The 27,689-nt window shown below is 57.8% G+C and overlaps 1 protein-coding gene across 2 annotated transcripts in view; it reads left to right on the top strand.

Moving 5' to 3' along the window:
- The window catches only part of KCNQ1 (potassium voltage-gated channel subfamily Q member 1), a 379,885-nt gene that overhangs the window by 69,258 nt on the left and 282,938 nt on the right, over positions 1-27,689 (top strand). For both annotated transcript variants that reach the window (XM_061407356.1, XM_061407357.1), the window contains exons 3-6: positions 25,330-25,456; positions 25,886-25,964; positions 26,492-26,588; positions 27,182-27,322. In XM_061407356.1, the coding sequence (XP_061263340.1) occupies positions 25,330-25,456; positions 25,886-25,964; positions 26,492-26,588; positions 27,182-27,322 (444 nt within the window). The remainder of the gene's footprint in view (positions 1-25,329; positions 25,457-25,885; positions 25,965-26,491; positions 26,589-27,181; positions 27,323-27,689) is intronic.

Below are 27,689 nucleotides of genomic sequence, written 5' to 3'. Positions count from 1 at the left end.
TGTTTTGTGTGTTTGAAGGGCTTCATTATTTCACCCAAGATGTTAAATTTATTTATGAACACACTTCACAGTGTCTCATTATTATTATTAAACAATGGTAGGATTGTGGCGATGTCTCTCCTCTTGTTCCTGTATATTGGTAATTAGTGCCTTTTTTTTTTTTTTTTTTTTTGGTGATGATCAGTCTGGCTAGAGTTTTAGTGATTTTGCTGATTTGAAACAACTAACTTTTAACTTTGGATTTCACTGGATTTTTTTCTTTTTTGTTGTTTCATGGCTTCTGCTCTGATTTTTCCTGCTTGCTCAGTTTCAATGTTCTCTCTCTTTTCTAGCTTCTTCAGGTAGAAACCGAGGTCAGTGAAGTGAAGTTGCTCAGTCGTGTCCGACTCTTTGTGACCCCATGGACTGTAGCCAGGCTCCTCTGTCCATGGGATTTTCCAGGCAAGAATACTGGAGTGGGTTGCCATTTCCTTCTCCAGGAGATCTTCCCGACCCGGGGATGGAACCGAGGTCTCTGCATTGTAGGCAGATGCTTTACCCTCTGATCCCAGGTCACTGATTAAAGACCTCTCTCATTTTCTAATGTTGGTGTTTGGTGGCCTGTGTTGCTGTCGTTCAGTGGCTCAGTCGTATCTGACTCTGCAACCCATGGGCTGCAGCACACCGGGCTTCCCCGTTCTTCACCGTTTCCCAGAGCTTGCTCAAACTCAAGTCCATCGCATCAGTGATGCCATCCAACCATCTCATCCTGTCGTCTCCTTCTCCTCCTGCCCCCAGTCCTTCCCAGCATCAGGGTCTTTTCCAATGAGTCAGTTCTTCGCATCAGATGGCCAAAGTATTGGAGTTTCAGCTTCAGCATCAGTCCTTCCACTGAATATTCAGGACTGATTTCCCTTAGGATGGACTGGTTGGATCTCCTTGCAGTCCAAGGGACTCTCAAGAGTCTTCTCCAACACCACAGATCAAAAGCATCAATACTTCAGTACTCAAAGTGTTCTTTATAGTCCAGCTCTCACATCCATACATGACTACTGGAAAACCTATAGCTTTGACTGGTCTAAAGACCATTTTAGTTGCATCCCACAGATTTAAATGTACTATGTTATTTTCATTCCATTCCAAATATACTGATAGTTTCTAATTTATTTATGATTTCTTCTTTGATTCAGGGGTTATTTAAAAGCATACCACTTACTTTCCAAACATTTGTGGATTTTCAAGATGCTTTGTCTGTTACTGATTTCTACTTTAACTCATTTGAAGTAAGAGAAAACACTTAACATGATTTGATCCTTTTAAGATTTGTTAAGACTTGTTTTATGGCCCCGCATGAGCTTTATCTTTGTAGATAGTCCATGCAGACTTGAAAGAAGCGTGCATTCTGCTGTTGTTGGGAGGACTGTCCTGTAAGTGTCAGGTCCTCGTGGTTGGCAGCGTTCTTGTCTCTTGCTCCCTCACTGTCTGTGTGGCTGCTGGTTCTATCAGTTGTTGAGAGGGGGCTGGGCATCAAAACCTGCAATTTTTAATAATTGTAGATCCATCTTTTCGTTCTCCCAGTTTTCGTAGCTTCTGTCCAATGTTTCTAAGCTTTGTTCCTGCATGCGTTAGTATTTAGAATTGGTACGTCCTCTTGATGAATTAACCCATTTATCATTATGAAAGTGTCCTTCTGCTTCCGGTGATTCTCTCTGCTCTGAAATCCACATGGTCCAGCTTTCCGTTCATTCGTGTTCACGTAGTATCCCTCGTTCGTTTACTTTACTTTAACCTCTTTGTGTCTTTATATTGAAAGTGTGTTTCTTGTGTGCAGCACGTAGTTGTCTTCGTTCGCGAATCGCATTTAAACCTTCTTCTCTTAAAGCATACGTTAAGCTTATCCGCTTGTGTTAACACAACCGACGTTCTTGGTTTCGCTCTATCACGGTCGGTTACGATCACACGGCTCTTGTCATAGTTACTGCGGCGGTTTTCTCATCAAGATGTGTGTTCTTTGCTCTTTAAAAATATTTAGAAAGGCTTGTGCTTTTGTTCTGAGAGTTACTTTTGTCCTTACACCTTTTTAATTTCTTCAGTGGCTTATTTTTTGACCATGCCAGGTGGCATGTGGGATCTGAGCTCCCCAACCAGGGATCAAACCCGTGCCCCTGCCCTGGAAGCCCTGCACTCCCTGCCCTGGAAGGCCTGCGCCCCCTGCCCTGGAAGGCCTATGATGTCCCCTGGCCTGGAAGGCCTGCAGCCCCTGCCCTGGAAGGCCTGCGCCCCCTGCCCTGGAAGGCCTGCGCCCCCAGCACTGGAAGGCCTGCGCCCCCTGCCCTGGAAGGCCTGCGGCCCCTGCCCTGGAAGGCCTGCGGCCCCTGCCCTGGAAGGCCTGCGGCCCCTGCCCTGGAAGGCCTGCACCCCTGCCCTGGAAGGCCTGCGCCCCCGCCCTGGAAGGCCGAGTCTTGACCGCCGGGCCACCAGGGAGGTCTTCTCAGTCTTTGTTTCTGACGCCGGTGCCTGGCTTGTTGGTGTCATTTCTCTCCTTTAAGCCCCACCTGTAGCCTGTACCACAGACAAAAGCCTCATTCCAGTCCCCTTTTTTGAGTCTCCCCCCACACATCCAGGATCAGCAAATGAATGCTCAGAGGGTGAGGAAGCATGAGTGATGTGGGAGGTGGGGTCCTGGTGGCCTCGTGGAGCAGCTGTTTCTGAGTTCGGGGGGAGGACCGAGTCATCTCAGCATTTGGGGACAGCGGTGCTCTCCACAGAGGGAACAGCTCGTCCGGTGGACCCTCAGCAAGTGTGTACCTGGCCCGCACGCATGCATGGGGGTTCAGCCTCATACGCAGGGTTGGGGGCTTGCTCTGGGCACTTGAGCTTTTCCTCCCGGGAGCTCGTGGGTTCTGGACGCGTGATGCCTCTGGCTGGTGGAGGAGGGGCGGGCAGACTGCAGCAGGAAGCAAGGAGGTGATGGATGGTGGCTTGACCAGAGATACCATGGATGCACGATTTTCTTTCTCAAAAAAAAAGAGAAAAGCAATAAAAAACTGACCGTGTGGCAAAAGCAGGAAATGGGGTGGGAATTTTTCTTATCGTGTTATCTGCCATATTCTTATGTCTATTTTTAAAGTCTCACATTGAGCTAAGAAAGAAAAATCTCTATTTAGCTCAAAAATTTCCGCCTGCAGTTCCTGTGCCCTTTCTCAGCCTTGTGGGCGCAGAGGGCACCCTGATATCCTGTGGGGGTCACGGGAATGTGTCTGCAAATGGCAAGATTTACCAGTCCCTCAGGGAAAGCCTTTCTGCCAAAGATGTAGGTCTGTGGGGAGGTGGGGTTGTCTTGCTGCATCGCAGCCTAGCTGGCCGAGTGCAGGTGTGTGTGTGAACGCTTGTCAGAGAGCGGGCCTGGGGACCCTGCACCACACCCCCGAGCCCCCCAGCCCCAGCCTGGGCAGTTGCAGGGGAGCCGGAACTGGCAGAAGCCATGTGGGGTCACTCCTCCGCATTGCCCAGCTTGTCACCATCTTCTCCACCCCCGTTTTGCTCTTTGGTGTCTTGATAGCCTCACCCGCTGGTCAGTGTCCTGGAAGCTGATGTGAGCTCCCGGGCCCCAGACCGTATCTGGAGCCCCCGCACCTGGGGTGAGGTGTTGTCTCAGCTGCCAGCTCCAGGGAGGAGGTGGTGGTCCCTGAGGGGCTGCAAGGGGCTTCAGAGGTGGATCCCCCATCCAAGCCTTCAGCTGATGCCAGGGTCCTGCCTGCGGTGGGCAGTGTGGGAGCCCAGCGCTGCCGAGTGTGCTCGCCATGGCAGGTCTGTCTCTGGAGGCCTCCGTGCCTGTTTACGTGCAGGGCCGCGTGCTCCTGGAGGCCTGCCGTGTGTCCACCCAGCACCAGGGTGGGCTCTCCTGCACCCCCAGTGCCTGTGATGGGGCTGAGAGGTGGTCTGCATGCTGTGGCCCCTCCTCTAGCAGGACGTGTGGCCAGCCCCCCCGTCCTGCTCAGCCCTCCTCTGCCACCGATCTGGGGCCTGGGTCCCCTGCCACCAGCCGCCCAGCGTGAGCCTGAACCCACACTGCCATTTGTCGGGCAGGGAGCCCAGGGCCACTTTGGGGGTAGGATGCAGGGGGCTCAGGCCTGCAGGGGTGGGGACTGGCCTGGTTTGGCGAGTGGGTCCGTAGAGGCCCGAGGGTGGCTGTCCCAGGCCCCCGACCACACCACAGATGCAGAGAACTCCTGGAGAGAGCATCACGCCGTGGGCAGAGCGCGCCAATGAAACGTCCTTCAAATTAACTTTATAAAACCAGCAGACTCTGCTACAGAAGCACAGAGCCGAAAGCGTAGGAAGTTCCCGCTTCCCTCTCCGCCGTGAGCACGGCTCACCGACTAGAGGCTGCGATTAACTCAAGCCCACGGCTCCCATCAGGGGTCCCGCTGGGCTCTTCTCTCTGCGGGTTTTGACAAATGTGCGGCGACGTGTGCCCCGGGTCACACAGAGCGGGCTCGCCGCCCCCACGCTCCCCCGCTCACCCCCTTCCCCGGGGCCCGGCCACCGCTGCTCTTTTTGCGTCTCTCAAGCGGACAAAAGCAGACACCATGGGCTTTGGCCTCCGCAAAGTGTGAGGCCCTGGCTCAGGCCATGTGTGGGAGCCGGCGGGCCGCGTGCCCCGCCCCGGCCCCCTCACAGCTCGAGGGCTGCCCTTCCTCCTGCCCTGCAGGCTCTCACCCAGCCAGCGGGGAGGCCCACCCCTCCCCGGAGCCCAGCGCCTGTCCGAAAGCGGGGGAGGGGTCCGGCTCCCATCTCAGAGTGGCCAGGCCCTGCTCGTGGTTCTTCTTTTCCAGAAGTGTCTGTGCTCCACGGCCATAAACTGGGCTATGCTCTGAGCACACCTGGGCTTGGCTGGTAGGGGTCAGAGGTCAGGCTCTCTGACCTGGGGTCACCGGGCCCCAGAGGGTGGAGTGTCCTCCAGGACCCCATGCCTATTGCCATTTGGGCGTGGCCTTCACTCTGTCCCGGGTCCGAGCTCTGCTGTCCCCAGTCCAGAGCGTGCCAGCCACCGGCTCCTTTCCCCCAGCCAGCCTCAGCAACACCCGTGACATGGTGGCCAGGACAGACATCTCCAAGGGACACTCAGATCCTGTCCCATCTTGTTTACAACCCCCTGGAAGCTTCCCAGGCTGGGAAGGGTCACCCCCTGCTTCCGTGACCCACAGAGCCCCTTGGGGCAAGGTTCTTGCCCCACCAGCCTGCCTCCCGACACGGCCTCCCCAGGGTTCGGCCTTCCTGCATGTCCTTTACGCTGGAGCTCAGATGTCATGAAGCAGGGCAAAGGCTAACAGAGTTTTGCTAAAAGAACACACTGGTCATAGCAAACACCCTCTTCCAACAACACGAGAGAAGACTCTACACATGGACATCACCACATGGTCAACACTGAAATCAGATTGATTATACTCTTTGCAGCCAAAGATGGAGAAGCTCTATACAGTCAGCAAAAACAAGACCAGGAGCTGACTGTGGCTCAGATCATGAACTCCTTATTGCCAAATTCAGACTGAAATTGAAGAAAGTAGGGAAAACCACTAGACCATTCAGGTATGACCTAAATCAAATGCCTTATGATTATACAGTGGAAGTGAGAAATAGATTTAAGGGACTAGATCTGATAGACAGAGTGCCTGATGAACTGTGGACGGAGGTTCGTGACATTGTACAGGAGACAGGGATCAAGACCATCCCCAAGAAAATTGAAAAAAACCAAAATGGTTGTCTGAGGAGGCCTTACAAATAGCTGAGAAAAGAAGAGAAGCAAAAGGCAAAGGAGAAAAGGAAAGATATACTCATTTGAATGCAGAGTTCCAAAGAATAGCAAGGAGAGATAAGAAAGCCTTCCTCAGTGATCAGTGCAAATAGAGGAAAGAAATAGAATGGGAAAGACTAGAGATCTCCTCAAGAAAATTAGAGATACCAAGGGAACATTTCATGCAAAGATGAGCTCAATAAAGGACAGAAATGGTATGGACCTAACAGAAGCAGAAGATATTAAGAAGAGGTGGCAAGAATACACAGAACTATACAAAAAAGATCTTCACGACCCAGATAATCACAATGGTGTGATCACTCACCCAAAGCCAGACATCCTGGAGTTCAAAGTCAAGCAGGCCTCAGGAAGCATCTCTACCAACAAAGCTAGTGGAGGTGATGGAATTCCAGTTGAGCTATTTCAAATCCTAAAAGATGATGCTGTGAAAGTGCTGCACTCAATATGCCAGCAAATTTGGAAAACTCAGCAGCAGCCACAGGACTGGAAAAGGTTAGTTTTCATTCCAATCACAAAGAAAGGCAATGCCAAAGAATGCTCAAACCACATAACTGCACTCATCTCTCACACTAGTACAGTAATGCTCAAAATTCTCCAAGCCAGGCTTCAACAGTACGTGAACCGTGAACTTCCACATGTTCAAGCTGGTTTTAGAAAAGGCAGAGGAAGCAGAGATCAAATTGCCAACATCCGCTGGATCATGGAAAAAGCAAGAGAATTCCAGAAAAACATCTACTTCTGCTTTATTGACTATGTCAAAGCTTTTGACTGTGTGGATCACAACAAACTGTGGAAAATTCTAAAAGAGATGGGAATACCAGACCACCTGACCTGTGTCCTGAGAAACCTGTATGCAGGTCAAGAAGCAATGGTTGGAACTGGACATGGAACAACAGACTAGCTCCAAATTGGGAAAGGAGTTAGTCAAGGCTCTATATTGTCACCCTGCTTATTTAACTTATATGCAGAGTACATCATGAGAAACGCTGGGCTGGATGAAGCACAAGCTGGAATCAAGATTGCCAGGAGAAATATCAATAACCTCAGATATGCAGATGACACCACCTTTATGGCAGAAAGCGAAGAACTAAAGAGCCTCTTGATGAAAGTGAAAGAGGAGAGTGAAAAAGTTGACTTAAAATTCAACATTTTGAAAACTAAGATCATGGCATCAGGTCCCATCACTTCATGGCAAATAGATGGGGAAACAATGGAAACAGTGAGAGACTGTTTTTTTGGCTCCAAAATCACTGCAGATGGTGACTGCAGCCATGAAATTAAAAGACTCTTGCTCCTTGGAAGGAAAGTTATACCAACCTAGACAGCATACTAAAAACCAGAGACATTACTTTGCCAACAAAGGTCCATCTAGTCAAGGCTATGGTTTTTCCAGTGGTCATGTATGGATGTGAGAGTTGGACTATAAAGAAAGCTGAGTGCTGAAGAATTGATACTTTTAAACTGTGGTGTTGGAGAAGACTCTTAAGAGTCCCTTGGACTGCAAGGAGATCCAACCAGTCCATCCTAAAGGAAATCAGTCCTGAATATTCATTGGAAGGACTGATGCTGAAACTCCAGTACTTTGGCCACCTCATGTGAAGATCTGACTCATTGGAAAAGACCCTGATGCTGGGAAGGATTGGGGGCAGGAGAAGGAAACGACAGAGGATGAGATGGTTGGACGGCATCACTGACGTGATGGACTTGAGTTTGAGTGAACTCTGGGAGTTGGTGAAGGACAGGGAAGCCTGGTGTGCTGCAGTCCATGGGGTTGCAAAGAGTCAGACACGACTGGGTGACAACTGACTGACTTGAATGTCACTTCCTGGGGGATCCGGCCTCCCCTCCTCCCTTTGCCCTCCTGTGTCAAGTGGGGGTCACGGTGCTGGGGCCCCTTGGGGAGGGCCTGAGTTGCCAAGCTGGGCCCTCTTAGTGGGTGCCTTTGCTCGGGGGGTGGAGGAGCCATGTGCCTGCTCTGAGGTCTCAGGGGGCCCTGGACTGTGGGAGGGGGCGTGCATGGGGGTAGGGAGCTGCAGCATTCCTCGTGGTGGCCTGGGTTGTGCTTCCCAGGGTCAGAGTGCTGGGTGAGGACCTGGCCCACACGTGAGCCCAGCCCTCTGAAGGCAGATGGGTGAGGCCGTGAGTCTGGGGGCCTCCCAGGGGGTGGGGGACGTGACGGGTCAGGAGCTTCTGGACAGAGCCTTCACGGGCCCCCTTGGCTTTGGGCCGAGTTCAGTTGCAGGACTGGGATTGCGGTCCAGGGGGTGAGGTCTGGATGTCGTCTGGGCTTCCAGCTTCATCGGCACCTCCTTCCTGAGCGTCCATGCTGAGTTGGGCTGGGGCCTGGGTGTGGACAGGGGACAGTGAGCCGGGGGAGTTAGACGCTGAGGGCTCAGCAGACGTGGGTCTGGCTGCGTGGCGGGGGCAGCAGGCGGGGAGTGTCCACCCTGGAGGTGGGGGGGCTGCCGGCACCCAGGGCACGGAGGCCCTGAGCTCGGTGGGCCTGGCGAGGGCCAGGGACCTACTCTGGGCAGATGGGGGCACAATTTGTCACACAGGGTGATTTTAAAATAATCTCCCCAAACCCGATCTTCCACTTAGCACATCTCTCCCTCTGATACACCAGCTCATCTTTCAGACCATGCGCTTACTCTCCCGTCTCTCGCACTGGTTTGTGATCTTTCTGGTTCTTGTTTTCATCCGCTGAAGTTTCTCCTCCCTAGGTGCACAGTTCAGCGAGTCCTGGCAAACCTTTACCGTCTCTGCGTCGCCACCGCAATCAAGACCTGGAACGTCCCCCCCACCCCGAAGTCCCTCTGTGCCCTTGGCAGCCCCCCGCCCGCCCCCGCGCCCCCAGCACCTGGTAATCACGGACGTTTCCTGTCCCCATGGTCCTGCCTTTTCCAGGACGTCATTTGAAAGGCATCCTGTGCTCTGCAGCCTTTGTGTCTGGCTTCTTTCACGGAGCAGAACACATTTGAGCTTCATCCATGTTGTGGCCTGCGTTCAGTAATTTGTTTCCTTTTAATTGGAAAGGATAAAATGTACCACAGTTTGTTTATCTGTTCGCGGGCTGATGGACATTTGAGCTGTTTCCAGTTTTCGGCTGTTATGATTAAAGCCGCGCTGATTACTGCCGTCGGGTTTCTGAGTGGTCATATGTCTTCATTTCTCCGGGGTAAACCCCTGGGACGCTGGACCGTGGGCTCCGTGCGCAGTGACCTTTCTAAGAAACTGCAAAGTGTTCTCCACGCTTCGCTCCTTTTGCCTTCGTTCCATCTGCGTCTGCTTCGACCAGTCCGAGTTTTCATCACTGCCTAGTATTGCCCTAATTGTACACCTCAGCCGTCCTAACGTGTGCGAGGCCCTGTCTGTGGCTTTAACCGCATTTCCCTGGTGACTGATGACATCGGGCATCTCCCCCTGTGCCCGCTTGCCATTCGTGTGTTCCTACGTCTTTTTGGACTCAGTGTCTTTTCCATTTTTGTCCATCCAAGTAACTGGCTCGTTGGTCATGTGAGTGAGCTGCAAGTGTTGCTCATATATTCTGCAGATAAATCTAGATAATAGATTTTGATGAGGAGGTTTGTGTTTTCTGATTATTTTCTCCCAATCTGTGGCTGCTCTTTGCTTTTCCTTAACAGCTTCTCTCAAAAGAACAGAAGTTTTTGATTTTGATGAAGTCCAGTTTTTCAGGGTGTTTTTTTCCCCCCTTCTCCAAGGTTCTTGCTTTTTTGCGCTCTAAGAACTTTTTGCTGGATCCAAGGTTACTGAGAGTTTTCTCCTACGTTTTCTGTGGATGTTTTATAGTTCTACGTTTTATATTTAGATCTGCGATGTGTTTCGAGTTTAATTTTATAAACAGTGACGGGTATGGACGGAGGTGAAATCTTTCGTGCCTGTGGTTGCTCAGTTCTGCCAGCCCCGTGTTCCCACCGCATCACTTTGACACCTTTGATGGAAATCAGCTGACCATCTGTGTGGCTGTGTTTCTAGACTTTCTAATCTGCTCTGCCACCATCACCCTTCCTTAATTCACGTGGCTTTTATCGTAAGCCTTGAAATCAGGCCGTGTTAATCCCTCAGTTTCGTTCATTTTCAAAAGTATGTGGCAAAGCTAGTCCTCTGCTTCCGTGTGCATCTCAGAGTCGGTTTGTTCGTTTCTACCCCCAGATCCTGCTGGAACCTTGATCAGCCCTGCTGTGAGCAATCAGATGCCTTCGTGTTTCACATACATCTTAATAAAGGCGGTTTTTTCCTGAACACGACGTGCGTCTGCGCTTACTTAGATGTCCTCTAAGTCGCACTCACCCGTGTTTTTGGGGCACGGGTCTCACGTCATTTGTGAAGTGGGCTCTCGAGCGTCTCTCGGTTTCGAAGCTACTGAGATGGTATCGTTTTCTCAGTTCCCCTCTTGGGTTGCTTGCTGCCAGTGTCAACCTCGTACCCTGTGGCTTTGCCAACCTTATTAGTTCTAGAAGCTTTTTTTTTTTTTAAGTAGATTCTTGAGGATTTTCTATGGAGATGAGCATGTTGTCCTAAAGAAAGTCAGCTTTCCTTTTTTCCTTTTCAACCTCTGGGCCTTTTGTTTCTCTTCTTATCTGACGTCCTGGCCGGGACCTGCCCAAGGTTTGGCCCCGAGGAGAGAGCCGGCGTCCTCGTCTGGTTCTTAGTCTTGGGGGCAGACTTTTGCTCTCTCCCCCGAAGTGTGGCCAAGTAGAGGGGTTTCATACATGCCCATTATCCGCACAGGAAGCTCCTCTCTCCCCAGCTGGTTGGGAATGGAGTCTGTGTCTGGTGTGGCTGTTGGATCTCGTCAGACACTTGTTCTGCTACTGAGGTGACTTTCTCCATTTTTCACTCTGACTTTTAATATGGTGAGCCATACCGACTGGTTCTCGGGTGTGAACCAACCCTGAATTCCTAACAGAAAGCCCAGTGGTCACCACGCGTCTTAATGGAGGACAGTGTGGGGTCTGACTTGCTGGCTTCCGCGCAGGCCTCTGGCCTCTGTGCTCACGAGGGCGGCGTCTGTGGTTTGCCTGCAGCATCAGTGCTCTTGGCACTGGGTACCCCGGGCCTCACAGGATGAGCTGGGCAGCCTTTCGGTTTAGGAGGGGCTGGGGCAGAGCTGCTGTTTCCCTGGGGTGTTTGAGGGAACACGGGAAGCCACCCGGGCCTTGCGTTTTCTCTGGAGAGTTTTCTGTCGGGAATTCAGCATCTACTGTGGATCCCGGCTCACTCGGGTCATCCACCCATGGTTTTCATCTTTAGAGGTGTCGTCCCGAGTGGCTGGGGCCACAGCCCACACTGGAGACAGGACTGTCTCGCAACGGGAGTCACTCCCTGGCGGCTTAGGGGCCGTGGAGTCGTCCGTACACAGGGGTCTCCTGGGCGCCCCGTGAGGGGATGCGGGTGGGCGGCCTTCAGCCCAGAGCTGCTCCAAGCCCCCTCCCTGCTGGGGCTGCCGCCGCCCCAGCCCTCTAGGGAGGGCTCACCAGCGAGGGGGGCCCCAGGAGGCTGAAGGTCAGACTTCCTGCTGCTTTCTTTCGGTCCTGCTCCCCGGGAAGGCGGCCCCTCTCCGTTGCCGGCTCTCGCATCCACGGCACGTCCGCCCGTCTCACACGTGTACTCATAAACGTCAGCCCTGAAACAGCGTGCGTCGTCCGAAGCTGCACACTCACCCACACCTGAAACAGCACAATCCGTGCACAGTTTCCTCTCAGTCCCTGAAAATGTTACTGAAAGGAAAAAAAAAAGTTTCAATTCACACCTGTCATTAAAATCTTTAGACGTGGGGAATCTGATCAAGTCCCTGGTGGTCAGGACCCAGAAGCGGGGCCCGTGAGGAGCACACGGGAACTTCCACACATGCCCGCACACGAGCTCGTGCGCACACGTGGATGAGAGCGCCTCGAGCGCGGCCCAGCACCTCCACTGGGCCCCTGGGACGGACCCGCGTCCAGATCCAGTCCCCTGCTTTGGTCAGCTTCTAGTTCTGGGTCAGTTCTTTTTCTTTTTTTTTTGATGTGGACCGTTTTTAACGTCTTTATTGAATTTATTACAATATTGCTTCTGTTTTATGTTTGGGATTTTTGGCCCAAGGCGTGTGGAATCTTAGCCCCCTGACCAGGGATGGAACTCGTCCACTCTGCACTGGAAGGTGAAGTCTTAACCACTGAACCGCCAGGAAAGTCCCAGGGCCAGTTGTTAAATCAGACACTTTGAGAAGCTGGGGCTCTTGGCAGAGGAAATCACCCGTCCCCCAGGACCCTCCTCCCCTCACCCAGCAGCTGAGGCAGCGACTGGGGTGGGGGGCTTCCTTGGGGTGAACAGCCCTCAGCAGTGGGGCTCCTGGGCTGAAGGTCAACCCCATGTAGCCAGCCCAGGACTGAAACAGCCCCGCCCCAGGGAAGATGGGAATTTCCCTTTAATACACGTCAGGGTGGCCGCTGGGTGCCTGATGGGGCCAGAGGCCTCCCTCCTGCCCTCCCTGCTGGCCACTCCTCCTGGGACTTGGGGCCTGCCTTCCCGAAGCCACCCCCCACCTTTCCTCTGCTTGGAGCCCAATGCCTCTCCCACCAACACTCCCCTTCTCCGGCCTGGGGCCTTGGTTTCTGCTGGCCAATGGCATCGTGAGTCTGTGCGTGGAGTGGGGAAGGGGTGGCCGATGTTCTGGGACCCTTTCCCAGGAGGACGTGGCCCAGATGCCCCCGGGGCCCCTTGGCTTGGCCTTGGTGTCCAGCTGCAGCCCTGGGCACCGCTGAGGTCAGGACCCCACGATCAAGGTGTGGGGTTTGGTACCTGAGTCTGGGCGTGCGCCTCTGGGGGGCCTCTCACCCAGCTCTGGGGGGTCGGTGTTGTCAGGGCCATCCCTCAGCTTGCCGAAGTGTCACCCCGCCTCAGCTTCACGTTCATGTGGGGTTCTGTGCGTCCGTGCGCTCACGTCCGCGGTTCACAGGGAGTCCCCTACGTGCCGGTGAGTTCGTCCGAGAGCACGTTAGTAAGGCCAGCTTGTTCCTAGGTCCCACACGGGCAGCCTTGGTACCCAGGTAACACGGTCGGCCGTGACACAGGCAGCCTCAGTACCCAGGTAACACGGTCGGCCGTGACATGGACGGCCTCGGTACCCGGGTAACACGGTCGGCCGTGACGTGGGCGGCCTCGGTACCCGGGTAACACGGTCGGCCGTGACATGGACGGCCTCGGTACCCGGGTAACACGGTCGGCCGTGACATGGACGGCCTCGGTACCCGGGTAACACGGTCGGCCGTGACATGGGCGGCCTTGGTACCCGGGTAACACGGTCGGCCGTGACACGGACGGCCTCGGTACCCGGGTAACACGGTCAGCCATGTAGTGCCCTTCTGTGCTGATGTACGCTTCTTACATTCCTTGTTCCCCTGCTCAGTTATTTCCACTTGTGTTTGCATCGTCTCCGCTTGGCTCTCCTTAGCAGTGCCAGCTGCATCACCGGTGCCTTTACGCCTGGTTCTGGGCATCCTGGGCTTGAAGCAGAGCCACTGCACCTCTGCTCTGCGCAGCCCTGGAAAGCACACGGAAGCGCAGCCACCCGTGACGCACACTGCACGCACGTGGCAAAGCGCCACAGTCACATGCAGTGGCTCCCGTGATCGGACGTGCACACACACGGGCGTCTTTGAAGGTTCGCCGTGAAGGTTCGCGTGTCGGGGACCTGCTGTATAAGGGCCCCAGTCGTGCTGGATCAGGGGCCCCTCCTAATGACCCCGTCTTAACTAATCACAGCTGCGGGGACCATGTTTCTAAATAAGGTCACGTTCGAGGGGTGCAGACTTCACCGTGTGAGTCTGAGGGCACACAGGTCTGTCGGGGATCACCCCTGAGTGGGGCGGGCTGGTCGACAGGGGCAGCGGGAGTCACTCTGACCTGCCCTGTTGGTGTGAGAGGGGAGGGGCCCTCAGGGGCTGTTGTTGCCCCCGGTACTGACAGCCCAGCCTGGTCCTGGACCCCTGCTCAGAGCCCGGGACTCAGCCAGAGCGGGACCGGAGAGGCTCCTGTGTTCCGGCCGTGCGTCCTGCTGGGCGTGACCACAGTGATCCCATGAGCGGGAAGTGAGGTGGCTCCTGGTGAAATGAAAGGAGCGGGCAGTGGAGGAAGCTGGTCGCGGGGGTGGACTGGCCCCGAGAGGCAGCGAGAGGAGAAGGAGGTGAGGGGCAGGGGAGAAGCCACAGAGGTGAAGCCCAGGGCAGGAAAGAGGGGGCCGCTGGGGCGGAAAGGAGGCTGTGTGGACAGAGGTGCTTTCCCCACCCTGGGTGCTCTTCCCTGGTGTCCCCGGAGGAAGGGTGGCCTCGGGCATGGGCTGGAGGCCCATGTGCCCAGCAGGTGTGTGCTGAGTGGCCCACAGAGAAGCCGGAAGCCCTCAGGGGCAGGCCTGTGAGTTAGTGTCAAGAACGTGGTCTGCCCAGAGCACCTGGCTTGCAGCGGGTGCAGCCGGATGGACTGGTGTTCCCAGCATCGGGAGGATGGCAAGCTGGCCCAGCAGTTTCAGGGGGCAGGGGTCAGCGTGCTGGAACCAGGATGAATACATGAAGGAAGGAAGGATGGGTCGTTTCCTCCTTTTTATCTGCTTGGGAGGAAGACGTTCCCAGATACCAAAGTACAGGCACTCGAAGAATTTCACTTCTTGAAATGTGGGAGCAAAACACAGGCAGCTTGGCTTCATTTGGTTTGCAGCATCATCAAGATTCTGAAGCCTGGTGGGTCCTCCCTGTCTCATCATCATGGCAAGTGGTTGCCAGAGAGGCCGTGGGGAGCGAGAGCAAGAATCCTCAGGACAGGCACGCCCCTTGATGAAGTTGGCACTGTCGTCCATCCTGCCCAGAGACCCCGCCGGCCACCCCTGCTCCCACCCCGGCCCCGCCGTCTGTGTCCGACTGCAGAATGCTAGTTGACTGCGAGGGGAAGTTAGCCTTCTTGCAAACGGTGCTGGGTTTCAGGGGATGCTGGATGGTGCATCCACCCGCACAGCCACTGCGCTCCAGCAGCGCTGGGGAGAAAGCCGAAGGGGACGCTCTGTGGTGGGAGCTGCTTCTGGGCCAGAGCAGGTGTGGCTGTGGGTTCAAGAACCAAAGGATCACAGTGGTGGGATGCAGGGGCTCAGTGACACTCCCAACTCCGTGAATAAAAAGGGGATGAGTAACGTGCTGATCAACTTGGCAACTAAAAAGCGGATGAAAGAGACAACAAAGCGAGATAGCAAATGGAGAGTAAGGCGGGAAGAAGCCAGAGACGTCCAATTTTATACTAAATGTGAATCGCTTGAATCCCTCTGTTTAAAGGCAGAGACTGCCAGAAGGGTTTTTATTTCTATTTATTTTCTAAAAGATTTATTTTTTGCTGCAGTGGATCTCGGCTGCTGGACTCGGGCTTTCTCTAGTTGCGGCGAGTGGGGCGCCGCTCTCTAGCTGCGCTGCTCCGGCTCCTAGTTGCAGCGGCTTCTCCGCTGCAGGGCGCAGGCTCCAGGCTCCCGGGCCGCAGCAGTTGTGGCTCACGAGCAGGCGCTCACGCTCACGCTCTGTAGCTGTGGTGCACGGGCTTCGTTGTCCCTGGCATGTGGGATCTTCCTGGACCAGGGATCTAACCGGTGTCCCCTGCGTTGCAGGGCACATTCTTAACCACTGGACCACCAGGGAAGCCCCCAGAGGGTTTTTATTTTTAACAAACACATTGTTCAAAGGAATTCAGTCAAACAAACTGGTCATGACAGTTGAAAAATGAAGGGAAGGCCAAGGGATGCCCAGCAAGTGGACACAAAAGGAAAAAACAGACGCAGGGTGGAGAGCAGTGGGGTCAGCGCCGCTCCTGGCCCGGAAGAGGCACCGTTTCCAGAAGACACGGCTGTAAACTCTCATGCCTCCGAGAGCAGAACAACACATGGACGGCAGAAGCTGCCGGAAACCAGGGGTGACCGCAGCACTCACGGGACACTTCAGGACATCTCGCTCAGGACGGGCGACTTCAGCCCAGCCCGGGAGATATAAGTCACAGCGTTGACGGTTAGAGGTTGCCGTGTGGGTCGTTCTGGACTCCGACAGGAAGCCCGGATCACTGTGCCTGGCATCTACAGCCGTGAAGCCAGCGCCCCCAAACCTGGCGCCTTCAAACCACCAACCTGCAGGTCTCACAGGCGCAGTGTGGGCAGGGTCCCTGGGGACAGCCCACCTCTGTTCTGCCTGGAGCCACTTCCGGATGGTGGGCCGTGCGGGGGAGGCCTTCTTCCCCCGGGCCTCCCCGGGCTGCTTGGCTTTCTGAGAACTTAGATCCAAGTGCCGGGAGGTGGCCGGGCCTGGGGGCCGTCACTTCACCCTCTGCTTTCGGTCCGGCATCCACAGAGCCCAGACACAGCAGGAGGAGAGCCAGAGTCTCAGGACCACGTTTCAAACCCGCGTTTCAACTGTGGAGCCTCACAGTGGGGCGTTTTCTTGGTTTGTGCCCGTGGAGCACTTGTAAACACCAATCGTTTCACGTGACCACGCCAACACCTGACACACTTTGAAAAATTGAGATGAGGCTACGTATATTAGAACCCAATACAATTAGAAGTAAATGGCTATGAGGTCACCAAAAAGGCTGAACCATTCGGGGATGAAGCGCGCTCCTGAATGGCCATTGGGGAGCTGAGCGTGGAGCGCGCAGGCCGAGTTTGGGGCTGAGCACAGCCCCTCCGGGCGCAGGAAGGCACCTCCTGGCCCGCCCCCGACCCTCCGGCGGCCCTGAAACCGGGGACGTTGGTCGTTTCCGCACTGTTCCCCCATTGCTTGTCAGGGCTGTGTTTGTAAGTGCCTCTCCCCGGGACGGTTGAAACTCGCTCATTAATACAAATACTAGGACAGCAAAATACGTCGATTATATTTTGTGTAAATACACATGCACATTTTTTTTCTTACCGAATGCCTCCTGGGTGCCCACCATCCACGAGGCACCCTGGGGTGTGGGACCAGTAGGCTTTGCTTCACCAGAATCTGCCCAGCCCAGTGCTGGCACAGAGCAGACGGCCGCTAGAAGCCCTCTTGCTGGCCACACCTACCCACCCCAACCCCACTGAGCGTTGGAGTGCCTGCTGACCTGGGGACACCAGGGCGGGGAGGAAGCAGGCAGTGCCGGATGCCCTGTGTCGCTGGTGTGTATCTGGGAGGCGAGCTGGGTCCCGGGGCTGGAGGTGGCTCTGGTCGCCCATGGGTTGGCACCGGCAGTCCATGTGAGGGTAAATCATGGAGGGCCGCTCTCCTTCCCACCATGGGTGGATGGCCTTTCCTCCCAGGCTGAGCTCAGAAGCCTGCGGTGCTGGGGGTTGGTCCTCTCGATAACAGGTCTGAAAGTGTGCAGGGTGTGATGTGCCCCGAGGCGCAGGGCTCGGACCCATGTGCAGTGCCCAGAGTGACAGGCACCGGAGCTTACAGTTATTATAGAACTTCAGACAGGAGGAGGGGGCTGAAGGGGCCTGGACTGGCCCCATGCACCCGGCTCTCCGTAGAGTGGGCTACAGGAAGGGGTTGCTCCTTGAGCTCAGGGGGCCTCCCTGAGCTTGGCTCGCTCCCTGGAAGAGGGCTTCCCAGGAAGCTCGTGGTAGAGGAGGTGCCCCTCTGGGAGGTGGGCCATCCTAGGCCCTGCCCAGTGGCCACTGAGCCTGCGATGTCACAGGCAAGTGTTAGAGCGTAGCTCCCAGGAGGCTGGGGCGGACAGTACAAGGGGGAGTTCAGGGGACCCGACCTCTTCAGGGAGAGGATGCGGGCCCATCGAGGCGTGGGGAGACCCTGGCCCTCCCCATCTCCCGGGCACGCCGGGCAGCCCCATGGGTGGGATGTGGGGCTGGGGAAGGAGCTGGAGTCCCCCCAGCCAAGCGGCGGTGTTTCTCTGTGGTCTTCCCAGCACCAGGTGGGCGCCCTGTGGACTCAACACTGGGCCAGGCTCGGAGACACAGCCGAGGAAGCGGGCAGGGGAGGGGTCCACTGGCTGGGCCGAGTGCTGCTGCCCGGGGCAGGAGGTTGGGCAGCGAAGGGTTCAGTGGCTGTCGGCGGCCTGGGCGCCGGTTAGGAGGGGCTGTCTGAGCAGAGCCCTTCTCCACATGCCCCCGCCCATGCTGGGGACCCTCTCCCCCAACCCAAGACCCACCTATCTTCTAGATCCTTCCTGCAGCCCTTCTCATGTCGCCTCCCCACTGCCCTTGGAGGTGGGTCCCGCCAGCACCCCCATTCCACAGACGGGGTCACCACTGGGTGTTCGGTGACCTTGGATCTTACCATTCTCTGGGGAAGCGGGAGCAGCCTGCCCTTCTGTCCCAGCCTGGGTGCCCCTTGGGTCACAGAGGCATCACCGAGGCAGGGCCACCCCCTTCTCCCAGCACCCGACCCAGGCCTGGTCCTCAGGCCCCGTGGAGCAGAAGGTGGACCTGTGAGGGCCACTGCAGGCGGCCGAGACCTCAGGCAGGATGTGGAGGGGCCCAGGTCAGGCTGCACATTCAGGGGCGTCGTGGGACCGGGGGATACAGCTGGGCAGGGGGGCTCCCTGCAGGTCAGCCGGTTGGACTGGGGAGGGGTGGTGGTCAGTCCCCCACAGGTCCTGGGCGGGCTGCATCCCAACGCCGCGTGGGCCCCTCCGCCCCCTGCCCCTCTGTGAGGCCAGCATGTGAGCCTGCCCCCCTGGGCAGCGCAGCGCTGGCAGGGGGAGGGTGGGGGAATAGGGGGGTGCTGGTATTCCTCGGGGGGGGGGGCCCAGCTGTGCCCAGCACATGTCACCAGGAAGCCCAAGGCCCTCGCCACGGGCGCGCGGCTGGGAGCAGCTGGCCACAGGCAGGCCCCAGAACAAAGAGCCTTTGAGCAGCGTACGCGCCTGCCCTGCGCACTCGGGCCAGCTGACCCTCCCGGGAATGCCGAGGCCGGCTCCCTCTGTGGCTTATCGGGTCCCACGTGGAGGTGGAACAGCTGGCCCTGGAGCCCACCGGCCGGGCTCGGTGCGGGGGACACCAGCCCCCACCACGGGAACACCTCCTGGCCAGGACTGGGCAGCCGCGTGCCCTCTGCAGACCTTGCCCTGGTTGCCCGCACCCCCGGCTCCGGTGGTGGCGTGGGCTGGCCCCCACGTCTGCCTCTCCTCTAGGCCCCTTGTCTGCCTGGTGAAATCCTGTTTACCCCAGAACACACAGGCATCCTTCTCACCCAGGAAGCCTTTGAGGGACCAGGAGCTCCTGCAAGGGCCCCCCAGCCCCTGAGTTGGCTGCACGTGGCATCCGTGGGGCTCCCGGGGAGGACGTGCAGCCTTCTGTCTGCAACCCCAACCTCTGCTTTCCATCAGCGCCCACCCCTCCAGCCCACAAAGGTCAGCGCTTAATTCCCGGCAGTTAAGCTTCTCACTGTCTTTAAAATTGGTTTTTCATTATGAAGATAACAGAGCAGTAACATCTGAGCACCAGGGAGATAAAGATAAGGGCCCATGAGGCTTCCTTGGTTGTTTGGCAGAAGCACAGAACAAACCCTTTCATCCGAGAAACCAGGCTCCACGTGTAGGCTCAGATGTGCGGGGCTGAACCCCCAGGCCACTTGCTATCTGTCGCTCGGGGGCTGGGCTCACGGGCTGTTCCCAGAGCCTCTGAACCAGGTGGTGCGGGCAGTGCTGGGCCTCAAAGCCCCCTGGACTGCGGACCACCTTCCCGATGGTTGAGAGGGTTCACAAGCTGATAGAGACGAAGCGACAGATAAGACGGCCGCGTGGACCTTCACCCCTCTTGCGGGGAGCAGTGGAGCCACGGCGATTACGAAACGCCCGAGGAATCTGTCTTCCCCCCTCTGTGGACCGGAGCTGGAAAAGCCAGATAAGCACCTGCGTCGCTGAACCTTTATCTCGACTCTCAGGCTTTGCAGATCTGCTGTCAACCCCCGTCAGCCCTGAAACCCCGTCTGTGGGTGTGGGCCGTGCCCCTTACTGGTATCGTGGTCGAGTCCGGGGGTCCGGCATCCGGCTGCCCCCTGGCAGGGCCTGCTCAGGCAGAGTGCGGGGGTCCCCAGACCAGCGCCCCCTGCCCAGCTGGCACTCAGGCTCAGGGGCTCAGACCCACCCGTGTCCAGCAGTGGCCTGACCTCTGCGCGTTGCTTCCCCCCCCTTGTCCTCCCCCAGGGTCTTGGCTGGGCCGCGTGGCTTTTGCACACAATGCCTGAGCTCCATCTGCTCATTTAATGCTGAACTAACACATGTGCCGTGAAGATTCAGAACCAGGGGCTCCAGGGCGGCTGTTTCTGCCCTGCTGGACTGGCCCTGAAGGTCCAGGCGAAGGCCTGAGCGCAGAGCCGCAGGGACATGGGGGCGTTTGTGTCATGGAAAAACACATGAATCACGCAGGTCACTGTTTGCAAGCGCGTTTAACTTGTCAACAGTATCATGCCCTGACCACCTCCGTCTCGTTTCGACCTTCGTCCTCACCCATCAGCAGCGGTTCCCATTTGTCCCCACCGCCCCCACAGCCCCTGACAACCAAGGACAGGCTTTATTTTTATTAGCATTGTAGCAACATGCGTAGAATGTACAGTTACTGTCCTAACCATGTTTAAGTGCACAGTTGAAACATCACGCTGTCCGCCTCCAGAAGGTCCCTATCTTTCCAAACAGAGACTCTGCCCCATTAGCCACTCCGTCCCCCGCCCCCCAGCCCCTGGCCCCACCGTCGACTTCCTGTCTCTCTGGATGTGACCCCTGCAGGGGCCTCCTGTGAGTAGGATCACGCAGGATTCGTCCTTGTGTGTCTGGTGTATGTCACTGAGCGCAGTGTCCCCAAGGTTCGTCCACATCCCAGTCTTGTCAGTGTTTCCTTCCTTTTAAGGCTGAGTGAGATTCCGCTGGGGGCGGGGCAGGGGGCACATGGGTTGCTTCCACCTTCTGGCTGCTGTGAGCCATGCTGCAGTGCACACGGGTGTGCAAACATCTTTGAGCTCCGACTTCCCGTTTTCTTCTCCTTTCTTCATTGTTTGGAGGATCCGTCCAGGAGTGGGATTGGCGAACGTGTTCTATTTTTGATTTTCAAGGACCCTCCATCCTGCCTTGCAAGGTGGCCGCGCCGTCGTGCGTTCCCACCAGCCGTGCACCAGGCTCTGGCTGCTCCACGCCCGCCCCAGCACTCGCTCGGTCTCTCTGGCAGCTGCCGACCTGATGGGTGTGGGCGCCTCACTGTGGGTTCACAGCTTGCTGATGAGCAGTTGAGCATCTTTGGATGTGCTGGGTGGCCATTCTACGTCTTCTCTAGAGAAATGCCTTCTTTAGCAGAGTTAGTCGCTCAGTCGTGTCTGACTCTTTGCAACCCCATGGACTGTGGCCCACCAGCCTTCTCTGTCCGTGGGATTCTCCAGGCAAGAATACTGGAGTGGGTTGCCATTCCCTTCTCCAGAGGATCTTCCTGACTCTCCTCCATTGCAGTCGGATTCTTTACCGTCTGAGCTGATTTCTTCTTTACCGATTTTTAATTGAGTGGTTGCTTAGGAACTTGATTTTAGAAATAAATTTAAATTTTGCAAATAGTCACTGCCAATGGCCACTCCACACCCATCGCCCGCGATACACACAGGGGGCCCGGGACCTGCTGCACAGCAGGAGGGCATGGGCTCCCCCTGGGGGGCTGCCTGGATGCTCAGAGCCCCCAGGTCTACCTCCCCAGCCTGCTTCCTGCAGGCATGGAGTCTCAGGTCTGTGCCCTGGTCTCAGCGCCAAGCTGCTCAGAGGCCTCTGGTCTGTGAGGCTGCCCGCAGCTGGGAGGCGACCTTGCTGTGTCTGAGGGATGGTGGCTGGGTGGGAGGGGGGTGGGAGAGGGCCCTCACCCCTCCGGTGGTGGCGGTCTTGGCAGAGGTCCCTGGTGGGAGGACGCCCCCTCCCCCATCTGCAGAACGGAGCTCAGGGCTGCATCCTTGACCTCTGCTCACATCCGGGCACACGGGCCCCACGTGGGGCCGCGGATGGGGCCTCCGCGCCGCCTCTGCTATCAGTGGAGGAGTCAGGTGTGCTGGGGGGCTCTGGGGGGCGGGGCGGGAGCCTGAGCTAGACTGGGAAGGGGGGCGGGAGGCGGGAGGAGCCAAATACAGAGCACTGGGGACCGGGGGTGGGGTGTGTGCCTCGAGCCAATGGGAGGCTCTGGGAGGCCCAGGGGAGCCTGACCCTCCCTGGGCGTCAGGGGCCAGGCCAGGGGCTTGAGCAGGGGGTGGGGGAGGGGTCGGCCGTTGCCGGGCCCTGGGGGAGCCGGAGGCCTCTGCGGCTGCTGTAGGCCCGTGCGGGTCCTGGTCTGCAGAGACGGCTGAGCCGTGGGCCTGCCCCTGCCCAGGGTGGAGAAAGCCCAGGGCGAGGAGGGCGGCTGGGCAGGGGAGAGGTCATCCTCTGGGTCTGATTGCTGACACTAGAGGCTGGACTCACTGGCTCTCCCCGGAGCCGAGAGGAGTTGTCCCTGCCCTACCCTGGGCCTCTTGGCATTGGGCTGGGGGGTCTCCTGACTCAGAGGTGGTGCCACAGGACGACGTGGGGTCAGCCCTCCTACAAGCCCTGGCCCACGCACCCCGAGCCTCCACAAATGGACAGTCGAGCCCAGTCAAAGCTCCGGAGCAGCCCCCAGCCCAGGGTGGCTGGGACCAGAGTTCCTGCCCTGCCACAGCTTTGGGCCTGCCTGTCTGCCCTCCTGGCACCTGGGTCAGTGAACAGGGGGCTCCAAGAGATGGTGATGGCCCAGGCCACAGGGAGGCCCCGGGTCCCAGTGAGCAGCACCCAGTCCTGGGGCCCTGGACCTCGGGGAGGCTCTGGGTCCCAGTGTGCAGCGCCCAGTCCTGGGGTCCCAGCTTTGCCCCAGGTGCCACCCTGCCCAGCGCACGGGGCTGGTGGCATGGAGAGCCTCTCACCCCAGGGCACGTGTGTGCCCACTGCCCCAGGACCTCCCCTGCCCAGCACGCTGGTGGCGACACTTTGATGAGCACTGCGGCTGGGTCTCGGGCTCGCGGTGACAGGGTGAGGGCCCCCAGCAAGCAGCCCAGCCTCCAGCTGCATTCCAGACTCAAACAGGATTTGGGGATTAGCCTTGTTTTAAATTATCCCTACACCTCACTCCTCCAAAGGAGGAGTCCTGCAGCCTGAGCCCACCAGCCCCAGGAGGGCCTGGGTAGCTCTGAGTGCGAGGCTAGGGTAATCGAGTGGAGGGAGGGGTGGGGAGCGCCCCAGCAGCATCCCAGGAGGCGCTTCTTCATCTGAATGTCTGTTGTAAGCTCTTTTCTTATGGTCCTAAGACTTCTACTGCATTGAATATACTTAGGACGTGGCTGAAGAATGTATTTAAGTGATTAAAAACAGGCATCAAAATAAGAGAAAAATCTCTTTCGTGGTTGATCAACCCAATGGTGTGTGGATTTGCAGAGCTGGGGTACAGGCTCTGGGGACTGCTCTTTGGGGGAAATCTGTCCGTCCCCTTAGGGCCATCAGTGGGCCCATGGCCCCCTCCACTGTGGAGATGCTGGCATTTACTGGCGTCTCAGCTCTGGGGACCTGGAGGTGGTGGCTCTGTGGCCCTTGTCATGAGGGCCAAACACGGAGCCGGACCATCCACACCCGCCTCCGTGCACTGCTGGGGCCTCCTTGGCCACCATCCGCTCATCACACTCTCTTAGGACCGGCTGGGCCGGAATCTTGGGAAACACACGTACGAGACAAAGCCCTTGTCCCAGGGAGCCCCAAGCTGCTCATTCCTTCATTCGGCAGATCCAGGTCCAGGGCCACCAGGGCCATTAAACGTGGCCCCCGCCCTGCTGGACTCAGCCACCCTCTAGGCCCCAAGGCCACGGGGCCTGCACGCGTCCACACTCCCTCGAGCTCCACTGTCCCAGGTGCCCCCAGGAGTTCACACCCCACCCTGACCAACTCGGCCTTGCCCACCAGAAACCTTTTCACAAAAGGAAGCCGGTACACTTCCCCACCTTTTCTCCCAGCACGCCCTGAGCGTGCCCTAGACACACTCTGGGTGCTGTATGCCAGTCTGACTGCAGAGCCCTGGGAAACACCCTCCACCGTGGCTCCCTGGGGAGGACAGGCAAGGCCGGGCGTGGGACCCGGGCCTGTGCCCTTCCCCGTGGGAGCCGAGTGCTCTGGCAGGGCTGGGCCCCCGGGGGGAGGACGGAGCAGGACAGCAGCTGCAGACAGTGCCCTCAGGCCTGTCCGAGGGGGCCTTCTCAGAACTTCCTTCCTCTACGAGGCCGAGGAACAGCCCACTGTTGGTGCCCCACACCTCGCTCTGAGTGTTCAGAGCCCCTTAGCATTTCTTTTGCATTTAAGAGGGCTATTTCTGGGTGAGGGGGGACCATCTTCATGGTTTTGAGAGGGATGGCGTTGAATCTATGGATCACTTTGAGCCGTTGAGTCGTATCGACCTCTTAACTGTATTAAGTCGTCCAGTCCGTGAACATGTATTCCCGTTTATTTGTCGTCTTTCATTTCTTGAAACAATCGTTTTCATTGTACAAGTCTCGAACCTCCTTAGTTGATCCATAAGTCCTTTTTTTTTTTTTTTTTGCTGCTAGTGTAAATGGAATTGTCTTATAGCGTTCTTTCCATATTGTTCATGGTTTGTGTATAGAGACGCAAAGATTTTTGTGATCAACTTCCCTGGTGGCTCAGATGGTGAAGAACCCGCCTGCAGTAAGGGAGACCCAAGTTCCATCCCTGGGTTGGGAAGATCCTCTGAAGAAGGGAATGGCTACCCGCTCCAGCATTCTTGCCTGGAGAATTCCATGGACAGAGGACTCTGGCGGGCTACAGTCCATGGGGTCACAGTGTCCTACTCTGCTGAATTCATTATTAGATCTGACAGGTTTTTCGCATGGAATCTTTAGGGCTTTCTATACCTAGGATCATATTGTCTGTGAACATGGATAATTTGACTTCTTCCTTCCCGACTTGCCAGTGTCTCATTTATTCCCTAGCAGCCCTGGCCGGGACTTCAGCACGGTGCAGACTAGACGCGGTGAGCGCGGGCGCCCTCGTCTTGGTTCCGAGCTTGGAGGAAATGCTTCGAGCCTTTCCGCGCGGCTGCGCTGTTCACTGTGGGGTTTTCATTTGTGACTCTCGTCGTCCAGTGGCGGGTCCCCTCCGTGCCTCGTTTGATTACAGTTTTTATCCTGAAAGGTGCTGAACTGTGTCAAGTACTTTGTGTTTTTACGTCTTTTGTGATCAGGAGATCACGTGATTTTTCCCCCTCCATTCCATTAACGTGATGTATTGTATTGCTTGGTCTCCATGTGTTGAACTGACCTTGCATTCCGGGTGTAAAGCCCACTCGGTCATAATGTCTCACCTTTTCTCTGTGGTACCGAGTGCGGCGGTGGGCCTGGGCTTGGGCGGCCGGCCTGTCCAGGTGGACGATGCGGCAGACGGGGGCCCAGGCCGCCTGCCCCCCCACCCCCACACGTTTTCTCAGCAGAGGCTCCTGGCATGGCGCCTACCCCAGGTGCGGCTGCAAGGTGAGCTCACGCGCCCTGCCCCCGCAGGAGATCGTCCTGGTCGTGTTCTTCGGGACGGAGTATGTGGTCCGCCTCTGGTCAGCTGGCTGCCGCAGCAAGTACGTGGGCATCTGGGGCCGGCTGCGCTTCGCCCGGAAGCCCATTTCCATCATCGGTGAGTCACATCTGCCCCCTAGAAGGTACACCCCAAGGTTTCCAGACACAGGCTGGGCACCGTCCCCTGGAATCTGGCAGATAGACCCCCATCACACACACCACCAGGCAGAGTCGCCTCCTCCAGCTGTGAGGGGCTGGAACCCAAGGCCAGCGGGGTGACTTCCCAGGCACCCCGATCAGCGGCCAGGTCTTCTGCCCCCAGATGCTGCTGACAGGGCAGGGTGGGGGTCTGGTCACACTCAGCACAACCTGAGTGTCCACCGCCCTCAGCAGCCCACAAGCCAGGGCTGGGCGGGGGGCTCGGGTGGCCTTGGCATGTGCCTGGGATGGGGGCCCGGCCTCCCCCTGCGGGGCCCTGTTGCGCTGACTGCCAGCCTCTGTGCTGGCGTCTGGCTGCCCGGCTGGTGACGGCGGCTCTGCCCCCCAGACCTCATCGTGGTGGTGGCCTCAATGGTGGTCCTCTGCGTGGGCTCCAAAGGGCAGGTGTTTGCCACCTCGGCCATCAGGTAGGTGGGGCTGCGGACCGGCGGCGTGTGGGTGCGAGTGCTGGGGGGCAGGCTCCGGGCCCACGCTGAGTCAGGTGCAAGCACTGGCCCTGGGAAGCAGGCTGGGACCCCAAGGTCTGGGGGCCACAGTCTGCTGATCTGTAAACTGGGGTGATCCTGGGGCTGCCCCCCAGAAGGCCATCTGGCAGCCCAGGGAATTGAGGAACGTGCGGGTTTGGCTCCAGGCCTGTGTGCAGCCCCTGCCCTGACGCTGTGCCGCAGGGCCGCCTGGCACCCACAGGGGCCTGTCCTCCGCAGGAAGGGGGAGGGCAGCGTCGATGGGCGGGGCGGGGGTGCAGGGCCGCCTGGCGCCCACAGGGGCCTGTCCTCCGCAGGAAGGGGGAGGGCGGCGTCGATGGGTGGGGTGGAGGCACAGGGCCGCCTGGCGCCCACAGGGGCCTGTCCTCCGCAGGAAGCGGGAGGGCAGCGTCGATGGGCGGGGCGGGAGTGCAGGCCGCCTGGCGCCCACAGGGGCCTGTCCTCCGCAGGGGCATCCGCTTCCTGCAGATCCTGCGGATGTTGCACGTCGACCGCCAGGGGGGCACCTGGAGGCTGCTGGGCTCCGTGGTCTTCATCCACCGCCAGGTATGTGGTCGGGGGGCACGCAGGGCCCTAGCGCAGCCTCAGCTTGAGCCAGCCCGGCTGTCCCCACCCCGCCCCCTGCCACCGAGGGGCTGGAGTCCCTGGCTGGCCAGGCAGGTGGTGTGCCCACATTCCCTCAAGCTGGGACAGGAGACGCTAGGGTAGGTGGAAAGATGGATGTGCAACGTGGGAGAAGCATCAGGATGCCCGGAAATCTGAACCTGTGCAGATCCTGAGCAGCCCTGTGAAGGCGGGGTGGGGGCCAGCCTGAACCCCTGCGTGAGGCCCGTCCCTGCGACTCCCCAAGGTCCTGCGGGAAAGAGAGCTGGGTGGGCGGGCCAGGGCACTGGCTTCACTCCTGGACTGGGAGACCCGATCTCACCGTCGACAAGTTGGGGAACCTAGATTATTTTCCAAGCCCAACGTCTGCCTGTCAGACACGCTGGCTTTTAACGTGGAACTTTCGGGTAATGGTTGGAGCTGGTCTCCGGCAGGACCCCGCCCCTGCACGTGATGCCTGTCTGGGGCACATCTGCAGGGCCCCCGGGCGCCCGCGGACGCTGGCTGACCGAGCGCCCTTCTCTGTCTGTCTCCAGGAGCTCATCACCACCCTGTACATTGGCTTCCTGGGCCTCATCTTCTCGTCCTACTTCGTGTACCTGGCGGAGAAAGACGCGGTCAACGAGTCGGGCCAGGTCGAGTTCGGCAGCTACGCGGACGCCCTGTGGTGGGGAGTGGTAAGTTGGCACCTCTGAGCCGTGAGATCACTGCACACCCCGGGCCCGGACAAGTGGTGGGGCACAGCGTGTCGCCCCGGGTCCTCGAGACCCGCCCCCCCGCAGGCTTGAAGCCTGCGCACAGGCGTGTCGTTGGGCGGGCGGCCGGGCCCCACACTGGACGCCCGGAGCCTAGCTGTCGCTGTTGTGGGGCCCCTGACGTTTCTACCTGTGATCCTGGCTTTGCGGAGGGAAGTCTGACGGGATGGAAGGCGAGTGTGCGAGGGCCACCTGCTGGGGATGTGGCCGCAGGCGGCTCCAGCTCCTCCCCCAGCCCTGGGCAGGGCCCTTCATCGCCGACCACCCCCACCCCTGCCCCGAGACCCCC

The sequence above is a fragment of the Bos javanicus genome, chromosome 29 (genome assembly GCF_032452875.1).
Source record: "Bos javanicus breed banteng chromosome 29, ARS-OSU_banteng_1.0, whole genome shotgun sequence".
Lineage (NCBI taxonomy): Eukaryota > Metazoa > Chordata > Mammalia > Artiodactyla > Bovidae > Bos > Bos javanicus.
The sequence above is the reverse complement of the archived record's forward strand: the minus strand, read 5'-3'. Positions and strand labels throughout refer to the sequence as shown.